This window comes from Centropristis striata, chromosome 23, assembly GCF_030273125.1.
Source record: "Centropristis striata isolate RG_2023a ecotype Rhode Island chromosome 23, C.striata_1.0, whole genome shotgun sequence".
NCBI classification, from domain to species: domain Eukaryota; kingdom Metazoa; phylum Chordata; class Actinopteri; order Perciformes; family Serranidae; genus Centropristis; species Centropristis striata.
The window spans coordinates 31,584,525-31,599,943 of record NC_081539.1 but is presented as its reverse complement, the minus strand read 5'-3'; the positions used below and the strand labels follow the sequence as shown (position 1 = coordinate 31,599,943).

General features: G+C 36.9%; 1 protein-coding gene across 1 annotated transcript in view; it reads left to right on the top strand.

The window, feature by feature from the left end:
- The window catches only part of abca4a (ATP-binding cassette, sub-family A (ABC1), member 4a), a 68,805-nt gene that overhangs the window by 37,538 nt on the left and 15,848 nt on the right, over nt 1–15,419 (top strand). Inside the window, exons 20-32 of the mRNA XM_059327504.1 lie at nt 1,116–1,247; nt 2,107–2,246; nt 3,292–3,429; nt 3,744–3,922; nt 4,897–4,999; nt 7,156–7,361; nt 7,762–7,816; nt 10,874–11,043; nt 11,142–11,266; nt 12,672–12,770; nt 12,868–13,057; nt 13,974–14,068; nt 14,744–14,776. Of these exons, the coding sequence (XP_059183487.1) occupies nt 1,116–1,247; nt 2,107–2,246; nt 3,292–3,429; nt 3,744–3,922; nt 4,897–4,999; nt 7,156–7,361; nt 7,762–7,816; nt 10,874–11,043; nt 11,142–11,266; nt 12,672–12,770; nt 12,868–13,057; nt 13,974–14,068; nt 14,744–14,776 (1,665 nt within the window). The remainder of the gene's footprint in view (nt 1–1,115; nt 1,248–2,106; nt 2,247–3,291; nt 3,430–3,743; nt 3,923–4,896; nt 5,000–7,155; nt 7,362–7,761; nt 7,817–10,873; nt 11,044–11,141; nt 11,267–12,671; nt 12,771–12,867; nt 13,058–13,973; nt 14,069–14,743; nt 14,777–15,419) is intronic.

The window sequence follows — 15,419 nt, the reverse complement described above, 5'->3', positions numbered from 1 at the left end:
GACGCTCGCGGGTAAAAACGACAAAATATTTGATGTGAAGTGCCTTTCGTTTAGACGGTGACGGCGTTTTGGGGCTTAAAGACGCAAAAATCTGAAACCACCCTCCAAAGTGTAAAAGTTAGATCCTCTCCTCCGTAGCGTGTCGTCTACACTGACAAGACACAAAACTCTGATCTGATCTGCTCACGTCACGTATGTGTTTACGTCACATACATGCTCCAGGACAGGAAATAAAGAAACGTGGGATTATTTCCATGGTGGGACCTTCAAGCTGCTCTGGCAGCTCTAATAAACTTACAGGAGTCTTTCCACCAAATGTCCAGGATATGTACAGATAGTATTAGTGAACAGAGAAGGATCTGGAATTACCTCCATCACATTCTGGATGCAGCGATTGGTGGGAGGAGCCAGACGGCTGTGAACGAGACCTGGGAGATCTAGTGATGGAGGAGAACTTTGTGGAAGGAGGAGTAATGGACAAAAAAAGACACAAAAAGACAAAAAATGACCAAAAAAAGACAAAAATTGACCAAAAAAGACACAAATTGACCACAAAAAGACGCAAAATAACCAAAAAAAAAGACACAAATTGAACAAATAAGACACAAATTGACCAAGAAAGATGCAAAATAACCAAAAAGATGCAAAATAACCACAAAAGAAATATGCAAAATTGCCAAAGATAGACAAAAATTGACTACAAAAAGACAAACTGACAAAAAAAGACACAGATTGACCACAAAAAAGACACTAAATGGCCAAAACCAGCCAGGCGGCTGTGAACGAGACCTGGGAGATCTAGTGATGGAGGAGAACTTTGTGGAAGGAGTAGCTGATGAAAATGTGTGGCGTGAAAACTTCTGCATGCCCAAAGATGCTCTTATGGCTTTAAGTGATGCCGCCTGGCTGCATACAATCACATTTCACACACTTTAGATCACCGTATCAGCAGATTTCCTCCTGAAAACGCTCGTCTAAACCAGGAATAAAAAGTGAAGACGAGACGCCACTTTAGGTCTTCTGTTCAGACCGTCCTCGTGTAAACGGAGCCTAAAAGTCTCTCAGTTGACATGTGAAGGGACATCAGGTCTCATGTGTCTGTCTCTGTCCTGCAGGTCCATCCTGACTGGGATGTTCCCTCCCACCTCCGGGACCGCCTCCATCTACGGGAAGGACATCTGCTCAGACATGGACGCCATCCGGACCTCTCTGGGGATGTGTCCTCAACACAACATCCTCTTCCAGCAGTATGTCACTCTGCACACACTTAAAATACACTGTATGATTCAAAAAGTTATGATAGATAAGTAGTTTTATATATACTTTATATACTATATATATATTTATATACTGTTGCTGCCATTGCTATTATTACTATATACTGTAATATATTATTATTATAATACCGGCCTTACCAGCCTTATTTATAATTATTATTACTAATATTATATATTACATATCATATTATTTTAATTTATAATCATATTATTTTACTTATAATTACTTTATTTATATTTTTCATTTTATTTTATATTGTTTATTATTTATTATTACATATTATATTATATATTATATACTGTATTATTATTATTATTATTATTATTATTATATACATCATATCATCAGTATAATTACCTTCATCTTGTCAACCATCCTACTTTTGTTTTTATTATTATTATTATTTTTTTATTTTTTTTATTTTTTTATTATTATTATTATTTTTTTATTTATGTTTTTATTTATGCTACCTCAGTATTTTATTTTATTCTATTGTATTTTATTTTTATTGTACTTGAATACCGGACTGCTGTGACAACCGAATTTCCCTTCGTGGATGAATAAAGTAATCTATCTATCTATCTATCTATCTATCTATCTATCTATCTATCTATCTATCTATCTATCTATCTATCTATCTATCTATCTATCTATCTATCTATCTATCTATCTATCTATCTAGTTTTGGTAGATTATATGTTATATTATACCACAAAGAAGGGAACAAAAACTAAATTTTTACTGTTCAATTTTATGGTTGTAACTGTGCTACTGCTTCTTCTCTTTCTCTTCTTTCTCTCTTCTTCTCTTCCTCTGGTTCTCCGTCAGTATGACTGTAGCAGAACATATCCTGTTCTACTCGATGCTGAAAGGTCGTCCAGTAGCGGAGGCGGAGGAGGAGCTGGAGAACATGCTGCAGGATCTGGGTCTTCCTCACAAGAGGGACGAGCTGACCCAGAACCTCTCAGGTCTGCCTCAGGGCCTCTTCATCATCCACTAAACTGCTGGAGAATGCACATGCAGACTTTTTTAAAGATGTGTTTAAATAGATGTTCAACACCTGGTGTGCAGGTGTATGCACAAATATGTAAATGCTCACTACCATGCAAACCACACACTCACACACATTAACCCATAAGAACCCAGAGCCAGTTATCCATGAAGGAAAGTTATGGGGGATATATCACAGACCAAGTGAACCACGCAGAACATATTTATGATGTGGGTTTTTTTGGTCATTCTGTGTCTTTTTTTTTAGTAATTTTGTGGGGTTTTTTGTGTCTTTTTTAAGTAATTTAGTTTTTTTCTGTCATTTTGTGTCTTTTTTGGTTATTTCGTGTCTCTTTTTTAGTAATTTTGTGTCTTTTTTGGTCATTTTGTGTCTCTTTTTTAGTAATTTCGTGTTTTTTCTGTCATTTTGTGTCTTTTTTGGTCATTTTGTGTCTCTTTTTTAGTAATTTTGTGTCTTTTTTGTGTCTTTTTTAAGTAATTTAGTGTTTTTTCTGTCATTTAGTGTCTTTTTTGGTTATTTTGTGTCTCTTTTTTTAGTAATTTTGTGCCTTTTTTGGTCATTTTGTGTCTTTTTTAAGTAATTTAGTGTTTTTTCTGTCATTTTGTGTCTTTTTTTTGTTATTTTGTGTCTCTTTTTTAGTAATTTTGTGTCTTTTTTGGTCATTTTGTGTCTTTTTAGTGATTTTGTGTCTTTTTTGTGTCTTTTTTAAGTAATTTAGTTTTTTTCTGTCATTTTGTGTCCTTTTTTTTTTTTTTTTTAGTAATTTTGTGTCTTTTTTGGTCATTTTGTGTCTTTTTAAGTCATTTTGTCTGTCTTTTTTGTGTCTTTTTTAAGTAATTTAGATTTTTTGGTCATTTTGATACCGCCTCCAGCGGCCCCCAGGTAATACGAGTTTGAGACCCCTGTTCTAGAATATTTAAAGTGTTTGTTACATGGGTGTCACCGTGGGTTCTCATGGGTTAATATGTGCACCATCAGTACTTTATGCTGTTTTAATCCAGGCGGCATGCAGAGGAAGTTATCCGTTGCCCTGGCGTTTGTGGGCGGGGCTAAGGTGGTGTTCCTGGATGAGCCCACTTCAGGAGTGGACCCCTACTCCAGACGCTCCATCTGGGACCTGCTGCTGAAATACCGAGCAGGTAAGACTGCCCCCTGCTGGCTCAAAGACAGTATAGAGCACTATAATGTCACAGAGAGGTTATCTGCACACAACACAAAGCATCATTGATGCAATGATCTGACAGTGATAACCTGATACCCAGAACACTGTGTGAACTAAAGTTGTTATGTACAGAATAATAGACTCTCTCTGTCTTAAATTTCAAATGACAGATGCTTTGCATTTAAATATTGCAGTTATGTCATGCATTCTTGGGCCTACTGAATTTATGATGCCATAGTTTTAGAAAGCCTCTAGTATGTAACAGCACCATCCTCCTCTGTGTCCCTGCAGGACGCACCGTGATCATGTCGACCCACCACATGGACGAGGCCGACCTGCTGAGCGACCGAGTGGCCATCATCTCTCAGGGTCGCCTCCACTGCTGCGGCTCGCCCATCTTCCTCAAGAACTGCTTCGGCGCCGGCTTCTACCTCACTGTTGTACGACGGATGAAACATGACGCTCCAAAGGTGAACTGGAGGGTTTCTTGTCTGGCTTGAACAGCGTATGAGACAGCATTTAGGATATTGTATGCTACAATTCTCTTTTTTAGACTAATACAGTGGTTTCACCTTCACCAGTCCCACTGTGAGTTGAATGTAAATGAGTCTTTGTACCAAGGTTGAATAGAAATACACTACAGGTCAAAAGTTGTAGAACACCCCGATTTTTCCAGTTTTTTATTGAAATTCAAGCAGTTCAAGTCAAATGAACAGCTTGAAAGGGTCCAAAGGTAAGTGGTGAACTGCCAGAGGTAAATAAAAAAAGGTAAGCTTAACCAAAACTGGAAAATAATGTACATTTCAGAATTATACAAGTAGGCCTTTTTCAGGGAACAAGAAATGGGTTAACAACTTAACTCTATGGAGTCTTGGGCTATTTTGTCCATTTTTGAATTCTTTTCATGTCTTTGTAAGTCATTTTGTGTCTTTTTTTTGGTCATTTTGTGTCTTTTTTGGGTCATTTTGTGTCCTTTTTTAGTCATTTTGTGTCTTTTTTTAGTCATTTTGTGTCTTTTTTAGTCATTTTGTGTCTTTTTTTGGTCATTTTGTGTCTTTTTTTAGTCATTTTGTGTCTTTTTGTGTCTTTTTGTCATTTTGTGTCTTTTTTTTGGTCATTTTGTGTCTTTTTTTAGTCATTTTGTGTCTTTTTGTGTCTTTTTTTGTCATTTTGTATATTTTTTTTTAGTCATTTTGTGTCTTTTTTAGTCTTTTAGTCCAACATAAAATGTGATTTTGAATCTTTTTTTTACTTTCAAAACACTATCATGCTCAATAAAGAATTTTAAATGTTGCAAATGTGCATTAATTTCAGAGTACACTGAGACATTAAACTGCATCATTTTCAATTAAATTCTGGAAAAGTTGGTGTGTTCTAAAACTTTTGACCAGTAGTGCACATGAAAGAGAGATATAAAAAAGTAAATTAACATTTTGTCCTGCAGGCCAGCTGTGATTGTACCAACGATTGCTCCTGTAAATGTTCAAAGTGTTCAAAGTTTAAAGTGGAGCAGGAGGAGAGCCAGCCGCCAGAGAGACAGATGGATGGTACGTTTAATTATTATTGTGCTACTGTAATTTCAGAGAACAGTGTCTTATGCAAAGTTCATTGTCAAACTCCATAAACCTGTTTTTAGTCTATTCAGTCTAAATCAATACGGCAACGGAGCCTAATCCCTTTGTCATGTTGATGAAAAGCTCTTTAGCTCTGGATTGTGGTCGGTCTACTTACTGTAGCTGCTGCCAACACACCTAGAAACACCTAGAAACACCTAGAAACACATAGAAACACCCTGCTTACTTTACACACTGTAAAAAGTGTTTGTAGAAATTACAGTAAAATGCTATTAAATTGCATGAGAAATACGGCCTAAAATAAAAAATTGCATATCACCATAATAGACACTTTTAATTACTGTAAATCACAGAATAGAAAAACACAGTTTTACTGTAAACATATTTTTAAAAATCATGTAAAATGAATGGAGAAATACCATATTGTCTCAAGGACACAACTCCCTTTAAATAAAGGGACTACTCAGTTTAAATTACAGTTTTTGCTGATATTTACATTTAAATTTACAGTAGAAAACCCACTCACTGTAATTTTTACGGTGAAATTCTTGCAACCACAGCTGCCGGTATTTTACCGTAAATTTTTTATTACATTACATTACATTACATGTCATTTATCAGACGCTTTTGTCCAAATTTAACAGATTATTTTTTACAGTGCATGCAAAGATATTAAATTAGACAAACAAAGCAATTGACTGTGGGTGTGAACGTCAAAAAAACAAAGATCCTCTGTCACTCATTTTCATTCCTACAGTGAATAAAACTATTGGTAAAAAAGCATTTAAGTTCAAAGCGCCATCGGACTGAAATAATCTTCCTTTAAACATACGATCATTGACGTCTTTTCATAGTTTTAAATATGCCCTGTCTTCTTATTTTGAGTTAAACTGCACATGTTTCAGATAATGTTATGTCATATTTATTATTATTTTTTATAAAAAAAAAAAATGCAATTTCAATTTACAATAATATTACGTTACTAGGCTAATGTTATGGCCAACTTGTGGCCATTGAGAGGTTGTGTTCATTCTTGTGTTCATTTTGTGTTTGTTCTGTTTGTGTTGATGCCTGTTGTCTTTGTTGTTGTATGTCTGTAAATTGTTGAGTGTTTTGTTTTGTGATGTACTTTAGGACCCCCTCGAAAACCAGAGGAGTCCTCTTGTTAGAAAAATTGCATGAGGAAACCTTGAAAATTGATAATCTGTCACCGACAGAAAAAATCTGTCACCAACAGAAAAAACCTCACCATTTTTCTGCGCATTCGTTGATGGGGAAATGAAGAGCTGGAGACGTCCAAGTTCTCAGTTTAATAAAAGTTTTATTACAATACGTCAAAAGATGTGCACTTTACAGAGATCTCCGGGTTCAAAATTAACTCATGTCCCTGAATACAAACAGACGTGTTTCAGTTGGTGAAGTCTGAACCACGACTCTCTCCCTGAACACATTAAAATACTAACATTTGTTTACAAAACATGCTGGTCGATTTCTTCCAGGAAGTCCCGCCTTCTTGATCCGCTCATTCGCCAGTTTTAATGCATACAACGGCACGTCATGCCAGCTGGTTGCTTGCTGCAGAAACCAGGCCTTGCCCTGACCTACTAACAAACTTGTTAGCACAAACATTTTTCCTTGTTATGACTTACAGAGATTCTCACACGGGATTTTCATTCGGCCTTCTGTGGTCTCCCCTCTCCAGACACACATACACACACACACACACACACACACACACACACACACTCACAAATGCACATACACACACAGCAAAAACTGTGCACCAATATATCTGGATGTCATTCTTTGTGATTTATAGAATCTTAATCAGTTTAAGCAAATGGAATATATGTAATTAAAGTAATCATAGTTTTCTACATCAATATTAACACACAAACACAATCAATGTATCAAATCATATTGTCTGACTTAATATAAATGCATAGAGATATTTATTACAATCAAGGTTTGACCTTTGATAGTGACCTGCGTCACTCACAGAGAACAGAGACAGACCACAGAAGCAGAAATAAAGCATAAAACCATTTACCAATATAGAAAATAATCAATTATTTTAACACTCTCAAGGGGTTTATCTACTCAATAACATTTCTGCCTCTCGTCTCCAGGTAACATGGAGAGCATCTCAGCTCTGGTCCACCACCACGTCCCTCAGGCTCGTCTGATCGAGGCCATCGGCCAGGAGCTCACCTACCTGCTGCCCAACAGGAACTTCCAGCCCCGAGCCTACGCCAGCCTGTTCAGGGAGCTGGAGGAGACGCTGGGGGACATCGGCCTCAGCAGCTTCGGGGTCTCCGACACCTCGCTGGAGGAGGTAATCACAGAAATAAAGACCAAGCTGTAATAATCATAAACCTGCTTGTGTTTAACAACGAGCTGCAGGGGTGATTTATTAGGGAAATTAAAAAAGTTATTTACAAATTTACATCATAGTCCCAAGACTTTAAATAAAAGTGAGACAATAGATCAAACTGACAATTATTTCCCCTTGAATAAGACAGATTCTTAGCTATTAAAGTACAAATTCTATTTTCATTTTTAGTGCTCAACAGCAAATTGATAGCAAGAACAAAAAGCGCCAGAGTTTATTGGACCAATCTGTCATCCTGACACTGTCTGACAGTCACCTTTGCAGTGATTAGGCTCAGTTACAGGAGGCTTTGTTACACAGAGCATCTGTTAATCTGACAATAACACAAGTGATTTCTTTGTAGATCTTTCTAAAGGTCACTGCTAATGGGAATGCAACCAACAGGAAAAGTTTACCAGGTAAAAAAAAGGAGTTTTGTAGCACTTTCCCTGAACTTCTTCTCCTTATTCTGTTGATTTGTTGTGTTTGTGAGTGTGTAGTTGTGTCTCTAGCTCCTCATCATGAACTCTTTGTATCCACCTCTCTAACGCTCTCAGACAAGAAATCATTGCGACAGATCTGCAGAGCTAGTCTCTGTGGATTCAACAGAGTGGCAGTCGGTATGGAACCATTAAAAAGTGAAACTGGCTTTCAGCTTTCAGCTCTGGGCAAATAAACGCTGCTGTTGTGGGAAAAACAATCCGTTTCTCTAATTTAAGAGAGTTTACAGTCTATAATGTGATGCACGATGGAAACTATCCAATGCTACTTTGTGTAAGTCACAAAGAGAAAACGTAATAGTTCGCATTTTAACTTGTGAGTGTTAGATACCACTCATGTCTATACAGTAAATATGAAGCTATAACTACACTGCAAAAAAGCCAACTTGTATTTTTTGGCCTAAAACAGTGATTTAAGTTGGTAAAACTTGGAAATATAAATTACTGATATTTAGGGCAATAATGTAAGTTAGCACAACAAAGGAAGCCAGTTGTCTGCTCAAAAACAAGTTGGTGAGTTGTTGTTACTTATATCTTTAAGTTGGGGTTCACAACAAGGGACAATAGTTCTGATAACTCTTATTTCTTTGTTGGGAAATTTGGTCATTAGCAAAAGCTAGTGGCTAACTGATGTTGGCGGCTAACTTATGCTGGCGGCTAACTGGCGATAGCGGCTTACTTATGCTAGCGGCTAACTGATGCTAGCAGTGCTGCTTGTTACAGCTACAAGAGTAGCCATTAGCGTATCAATGCTAACTCAAAATTGTGGTCGCAACATTAGCTGACATTTCATAGCGGCGTTTCAAAAATTCAGAGAAATTCAGAGTTGAGCAAACTCAAAAACAAAACTTAAAATATTTCGTTTAATAGTCCAACTTAAAATGTTATCGAAGTTTGTTGCCTTGAGATTTTGAGTTCACCCAACTTTTCTTTTTTTTGCAGTGTAGCAAGTGGTTAGCGTAGCCACTGGCTAGCTGGTAGTCAGTGTTTTCACTCATATACACTCTGTGAGAGTGTGTCTGAAAAGTGAAGCCAAAGTTATAGTTATAATAATAAGTTATCAGTTATAATGGCTAGTAGGGGCGACACCGCTGGTCAATTTCCAATTGTATAGAAGTATATGAGAAAATGAGCCTGCTTCTGACTTTATTTATTACCTCAGTAAACAGTTTATGGCCTCAATTACAAGTTAAAAGTCTTATTCACTACAACATGATGTTTATTTCGTAAAATATGGTCTTGTTTAGAGAAAAATAGATTATGAAGTCTGCTGTGCTTTTGGGTGTGGCTACTTTGTGATTGACATCTTCTGTATCAGGATAGAGGCTGACATTAAATTATGGAAGCTAACTGTGTTGCAGTGAAGCAGCCAGGTGCAGTCAGATTTGTGGTATAGCTCTTGTTCACATCTGGTCACATCTGGATCCAAAAAAACAAGATGGAGATGGCCAAAATGCCAAATTAAAGGCTGTCCATAAACCAGTAGATGATTCTCTGCATCTGTCTTCCAATCTGACTTTTGGCAAGAAAACAAATGAGCATATTTACCAAAACGTCAGTCTATTCTTTTAAATCTTGTAAATCCATTTCTGGACACATGTTTTGGCAAAAGTGTTTTTCCTGACAACAGTGTAATACAGAGAGCTATTAGAGCTATAATACAGAGATATTATAAATAGATATTTTGATCCAGAGGTTTTACTGGCACATCAGTATCACATTAGTTGATGAACTGCTTCCCTAAAGCTAGAAGAGAACTGCTAATAAATACCGCTAATAAATACCGCAAATAAATACCGCTAGTAAATGCTTTTCACCTTTCACAGAAGGCCAGACATGCTTGGCTTGCTGGCTCGCCTCTTTAATTCTTTGTAATTTAATGTACAGGAGCATCTCAATAAATTAGAATATCATGGGAAAGTCCATTTCCAGTAGTTCAAGCCCTAACCAAGTATTGAGTCATATAGATGAACATACCTTTCAGAGGCCAACATTTCCATATTAAAAATACATTTTAAATTGGTCTTTTATAATATTCAAACTATTTGAGACACTGAATTTTAGGTATTCATTAAATGTAAGCCATAATCAATATAATTAAAATAAATTAAATACATTTAGACATGAAATGTTTCATTCTGTGTGTAATGGATCTATAATATAATGTGTTATTTCCACTTTTTGAATTGAATTACTGACATAAATAAACTTTCTATGATATTCTCATTTATTGAGATGCACCTTAGTCAGGCGGCTTAGCTAAATAAAGGGGACACGCCGGACAAAAGCACCAGATTTTTTCCACGTGCTCTCTATCACCATAGGTTTCAATTTTTGGTAGGAGCCACTTCACCAAGATGGCCGATCCGAGATGGCACCCATATAAAGTCTATGAGAACCAATACATCTTCCAAGCCATTCAGAAGGTCAATCTTGGTGTCAAAATCTACATTTTCTGGGTCCAGGAATCATTTAAAGCTGTTGAGAATATCACTAGATGGTTATTTGATCAAATACAAATGTTCATTTTCACTCAGACTGGTAGGCAACTCGCTTCAAGTGCTGCAGCAGGGAATCCTGAGCTGAAAATGTTTGGAATCTAATAATTATGTAAATACATGGCCAAAATGAACATATCTATTTGATCATCTAGTGATATTCTCAGTAGCTTTAAATGATTCTTTGACCCAGAAAATGTAGATTTTGACACTAAGATTGACCTTCTAAGTGGCTTAGAAGATATACTGGTTCTCATAGATTTTATATGGATGCCATCTCCGATCTGCAATCTTGATGAAGTGGCTCCTACCAAAAATTGAAACCTATAGTGATAGAGAGCATGTGGAAAAAATGTGGTGCTTTTGTCCGACGTGTCCCCTTTCTTCCCAAATCTGGTCCTAAGCCGCCGGACTACCTGTATGCTGCATGTTCAGGTCAGACCAGGTAACTAACTTGAGCTCTTTATTGCTGAGTCAGATGGGGTTTTGCACAACAACGGCCAGGGTCCGTCTGATGTCCCAGAAGGCAACGCAGGCCGGGGGTCCTACCAGGTCAGAGGGCTGAGTCTGACCATCAAACAGTTCTTCGCTCTGCTCATCAAGAGGTTGCATCATGCAACACGTTCCTGCAAAGACTTCTTCGCCCAGGTAACCTCACTAAAACTGATTTAATTCATGTTTGCATTTGTTGTTGTTTTTTTTTATTTTTTATAGTGAAATGGCACTTCTTTCTCTGTGTTTGGTAGATTGTGCTGCCAGCCAGTTTTATTTTCCTGGCGCTGACATTCACTCTGATCGTTCCACCTTTTGGAGAGTATCCCAGCCTGACTCTGAGCCCCTGGATGTACGGGAGACAGTACACCTTCTTCAGGTGATGGACACACAATGCACTAGTTCAATCATAGAAGGAGACTTTTAACCCTCTATGGCAGTAGTTCTCAACCTTTTTGAGTTGCGACCCCCAATTTAAGATGCATGTTGTCCGCGACCCCCACTCACTGAACACAATCTCACACGCACAGTTCAGATCACCCAAAAAAGAAACAAAATGACCAAAAAAAGACACAAAATTACTAAAAAAAAAGACAAAATTACCAAAAAAGACACAAATTGACCACAACATGATCATAAAAAGACACAAAATTACCAAAAAAGACACAAAATGACCAAAAAGACACAAAATGACCAATAAAAGACACAAAATGACTCAAAAAAGACACAAAATGACCAGAAAAAGACACAAAATGACTTAAAAAAGGAAACAAAATGACCAAAAAAGACACAAACTGGCCACAAAATGATAAAAAAAAAGACACAAAATGATCAAAAGAGACACAAAATGACCAAAAAACAGACATTAAATGACCAAAAAGACTAAAACACATTAACACATGAACACTTTAACACAGTGGAGACAGAGCTGACTTCCTAAATGATTTGGCGACCCCCAGAAATCATCTCGCGACCCCAACTGGGGTCCCGACCCCAGGGTTGAGAATAGCTGCTCTATGGTACGCATTATGATGCCAGTTAGGAACAAAATGTTTGGAGTGTTTTTTTGTCTTAAAATAGACTAAAACATGATCCGAATAAATTTTATAATTCTTTCTTTTGGAAGTTTTTGGGGTTTCTTGCTCATAAGGCAACATTGTACCATAACGGTGCACAAGTGAAAAAAAAAGTTTTTAAAGTTAATTTTAACATAATTTATTTAATAAACTTGTGTAAAAGATTCAGTAGCTTCAACAGGGAACAATACATAACACTTTAAATTTAAAAACATTATAAAAGAAACTTTTTCAACCGGTTTCTTGTCATTGAACCAACGACCCATTGAAATGAATGTCTTCAACAGTCTGAGTGTATGAAACTATCAAAAATGAAGGTTTTCTCACCTATCAGTAGGAATATTTTTTTTTCCAAATGGAAAAGGGCCATGAAATTACGTTTTGAGTGATTTTTTGTGGCGCAAAATGACAAAGCTGTTTCCTTTGGAAACGTCTGCAAAATAGGGTTTCAATATGGCCTCCTGGAGGTCATGTGACAAATTAAAGCATTGCTATTGGTTCCCTAGAATCTTCCCTTTTCTTTTAAAGTATCACATCACTCAAAAACATGCACTGTAGAAATTTGACAGGCCAAAAAAGGGTATGTTGCCTGAGGGCAACACCGTACCATAGAGGGTTAAATTAAATGAGATTAGCACAGGACTCCTTATTGAATTTGGTAAAAATAACTTAAAAAGTCTCTTCATTTTATGATTTGGTCCATTGCAGTAATGAGCGACCAATGGATGCTCAGATGAGATACCTTGGTGAGGTTCTGCTGGACAAACCGGGCTTTGGGACTCGCTGCATGGCAGAAGAACCTCTGGAGTGAGTAACTTCACACATTTACATCCTTTTTTCCTGACTGTCTCCTGTCAGATGACTGTTTTGTTTCACTACATGAATCATTGTGTCCCCCTGGCAGAGACTTCCCCTGTAACAACATCACCACCGAGTGGGAGATGCCCCTGGTGAACCCTGACCTCATAGACCTGTTGGCGGGTCCAGAGTGGAGCTCCTCCAGACCGTCTCCAGACTGCCAGTGCAGCACAGCCAGGAAACTCACCATGCTCCCTGTGTGTCCTGCTGGAGCTGGAGGCCTGCCGCCTCCACAGGTAAATCACTGTAAAACTATAATGGAATATAGAATGTCATGGACTACGTTCCACTCAGCTAAACACTCCCACACGGCTTTGTTATTTCCATGAAATTTACTTGAGAATTTTGTGAAAAAACGTTGCTTTAGCAGAAAAGAAAGAAAGAAAGGCGAAGCTGACGACTGGGAGCTCACACGTCCGCAGCTGATCACAGCACATGGCAGCCTCCACTTCCTGATTCCCAGAATGCACCACATCTAGGTTGCTATGGTTACAGACATAAACAAATAAAGCTGAACAGCCAAAAAACAAACCAACATTTTAAATATGATATCAAGTGACATGACATAGAAATTACATCTATTTGCAGTTTATGTAGTATATACAGTGTTGGGGACTTTGAAAACAAGCTAACAATGACTTCACACTGGAAGAAGTTGAACTAGAGCAAAGCAACCATAGGGGGAATTAGTTTATTTAAAAGTAGTTCAAGGGGTGCCTGTACAGGCAAGGGGTGACGGGTGACATGTGTCATGCCATGTGCAAACTTAGCAGACGCCTGTGGGCACGCTTGTCACAATGTACAAATAATGATTTACTTTATGATGATATATTTTGAGTTTAACAGCTGCTTCGCTTCACAATTCAAGCAGTCCATGCATTACCAAGAGAGAATGTGATAGAGTTTAAACCAAAATATGATACCAAAAAAAGTCGCCCATCAGCAATAGTGCCATTCAATTGAGTTTATTGCAAAAACTGCACAATTGATGACAGGTCATTCATAAACCAGAAATACTCCACAATTCATGACAAAAGCATGAATGTCAGCTTTGGTCAGACACTTCTCTGCCTTCCAGAAACTAGATGAGCTGCTGCTGCTGCAGGTAGTAGTTAAATAACATGCAGTTCACTCTTTGATTTTGTGCATCAGAGGATCCAGTCAACAGGAGACGTTCTCATGGATCTAACAGGCCGGAACATCTCTGACTACCTGGTGAAGACCTACCCCAGCCTCATCAGAACCAGGTAGAAGATCCAAAGGAACAACAACTGAATGCAAACAGAGATGAAATACATGAAGTTACTGTACAGAAACATTGTGTTTACACAGGAACTACACTGTAAAAAATGTTTGTAGAAATAACAGTAAAACACTGTCAAATACATCAGAAATAGGGCGTAAAATGAAAAATTGTATATCACCATATTAGACACTTTTAATTACCGTAAATCAAAGAATAGCACAAAACTTTTACTTTTACTGTCATAAACTGGAAGAAACACACAGTTTTGTGTGTAAAAATATAACATTTTCATGCAAAATTTATGGAGAAATACCATGATGTGCGAATGAATGACACAATAACCCTAAAAATAACAGGATTATTCAGTCTAAATGACAGTTTTTGCTGATATTTACGTTTAAATTTAGAACTGAAAACCCACTCACTGTATTTTTTACGGTGAAGTTCTGGCAACCACAGCTGCCGGTATTTTACCGTAAATTAAACAGATTATTTTTTACAGTGTACAGTGATCAAATACATTGTAGTTTAAAAAAAAAAAAATCTGCTTTCTTATGAACAATTTATAGAAACTGTGTTAATGTAACAAACATGTAGGCTAAAGTAGCGTTGGTGTAAAAGTCAAACAAGTTTATTTGAGTCAAATGTTAATCTAATGATGTGAAATCTCTTTCAGCTTGAAGAGCAAATACTGGGTCAATGAACAAAGGTATATATTTTTTTATTCATTGTCAGATTACTGTTAGTTCCATTGAGGACTTTCTAAGATCTTCTATGCATGTTGGAGTTTATTAATGGATAGTGGTGTTATAGTGGTGCAGGTCTCCCTCTAGTGGTTGTGATGGTGTGGTGCAGCTGTAAAGCTCTGCAGGTGTCAGCAGGTTTTTATCTGTGTCCAGTGGTGGAATGTAATTAAGTACATTTACTCAAGTACTGTACTTAAGTACAATTTTGAGGTACTTCTACTTTACTCAAGTATTTTCATTTTATGTAACTTTATACTTCTACTCCACTACATTTAAAGGAAGATATTGTACTTTTTACTCCACTACATTTAGCTGTTACCTTAACTACTTTTCAGGTGAGGATTTTTTTTTAAAAACAAGTTAAATTTAAAGTGATGATACATTTTTATAAATTAAACCACATAACAGTATATTAAGTAGTTAAAATTAGCCCTCCCCAAACAAAGTTAAGACACTGCTTACATAAATGCATCAAAAAATAATACATTTATAATATATCTAACAATCTGAGTGAATCCATTCTGTAGAACAAGTACTTTTACTTTTGATACTTTAAGTACATTTTGATGCTGATACTTTTGTACTTTTACTTCAGTAAGTTTTGAA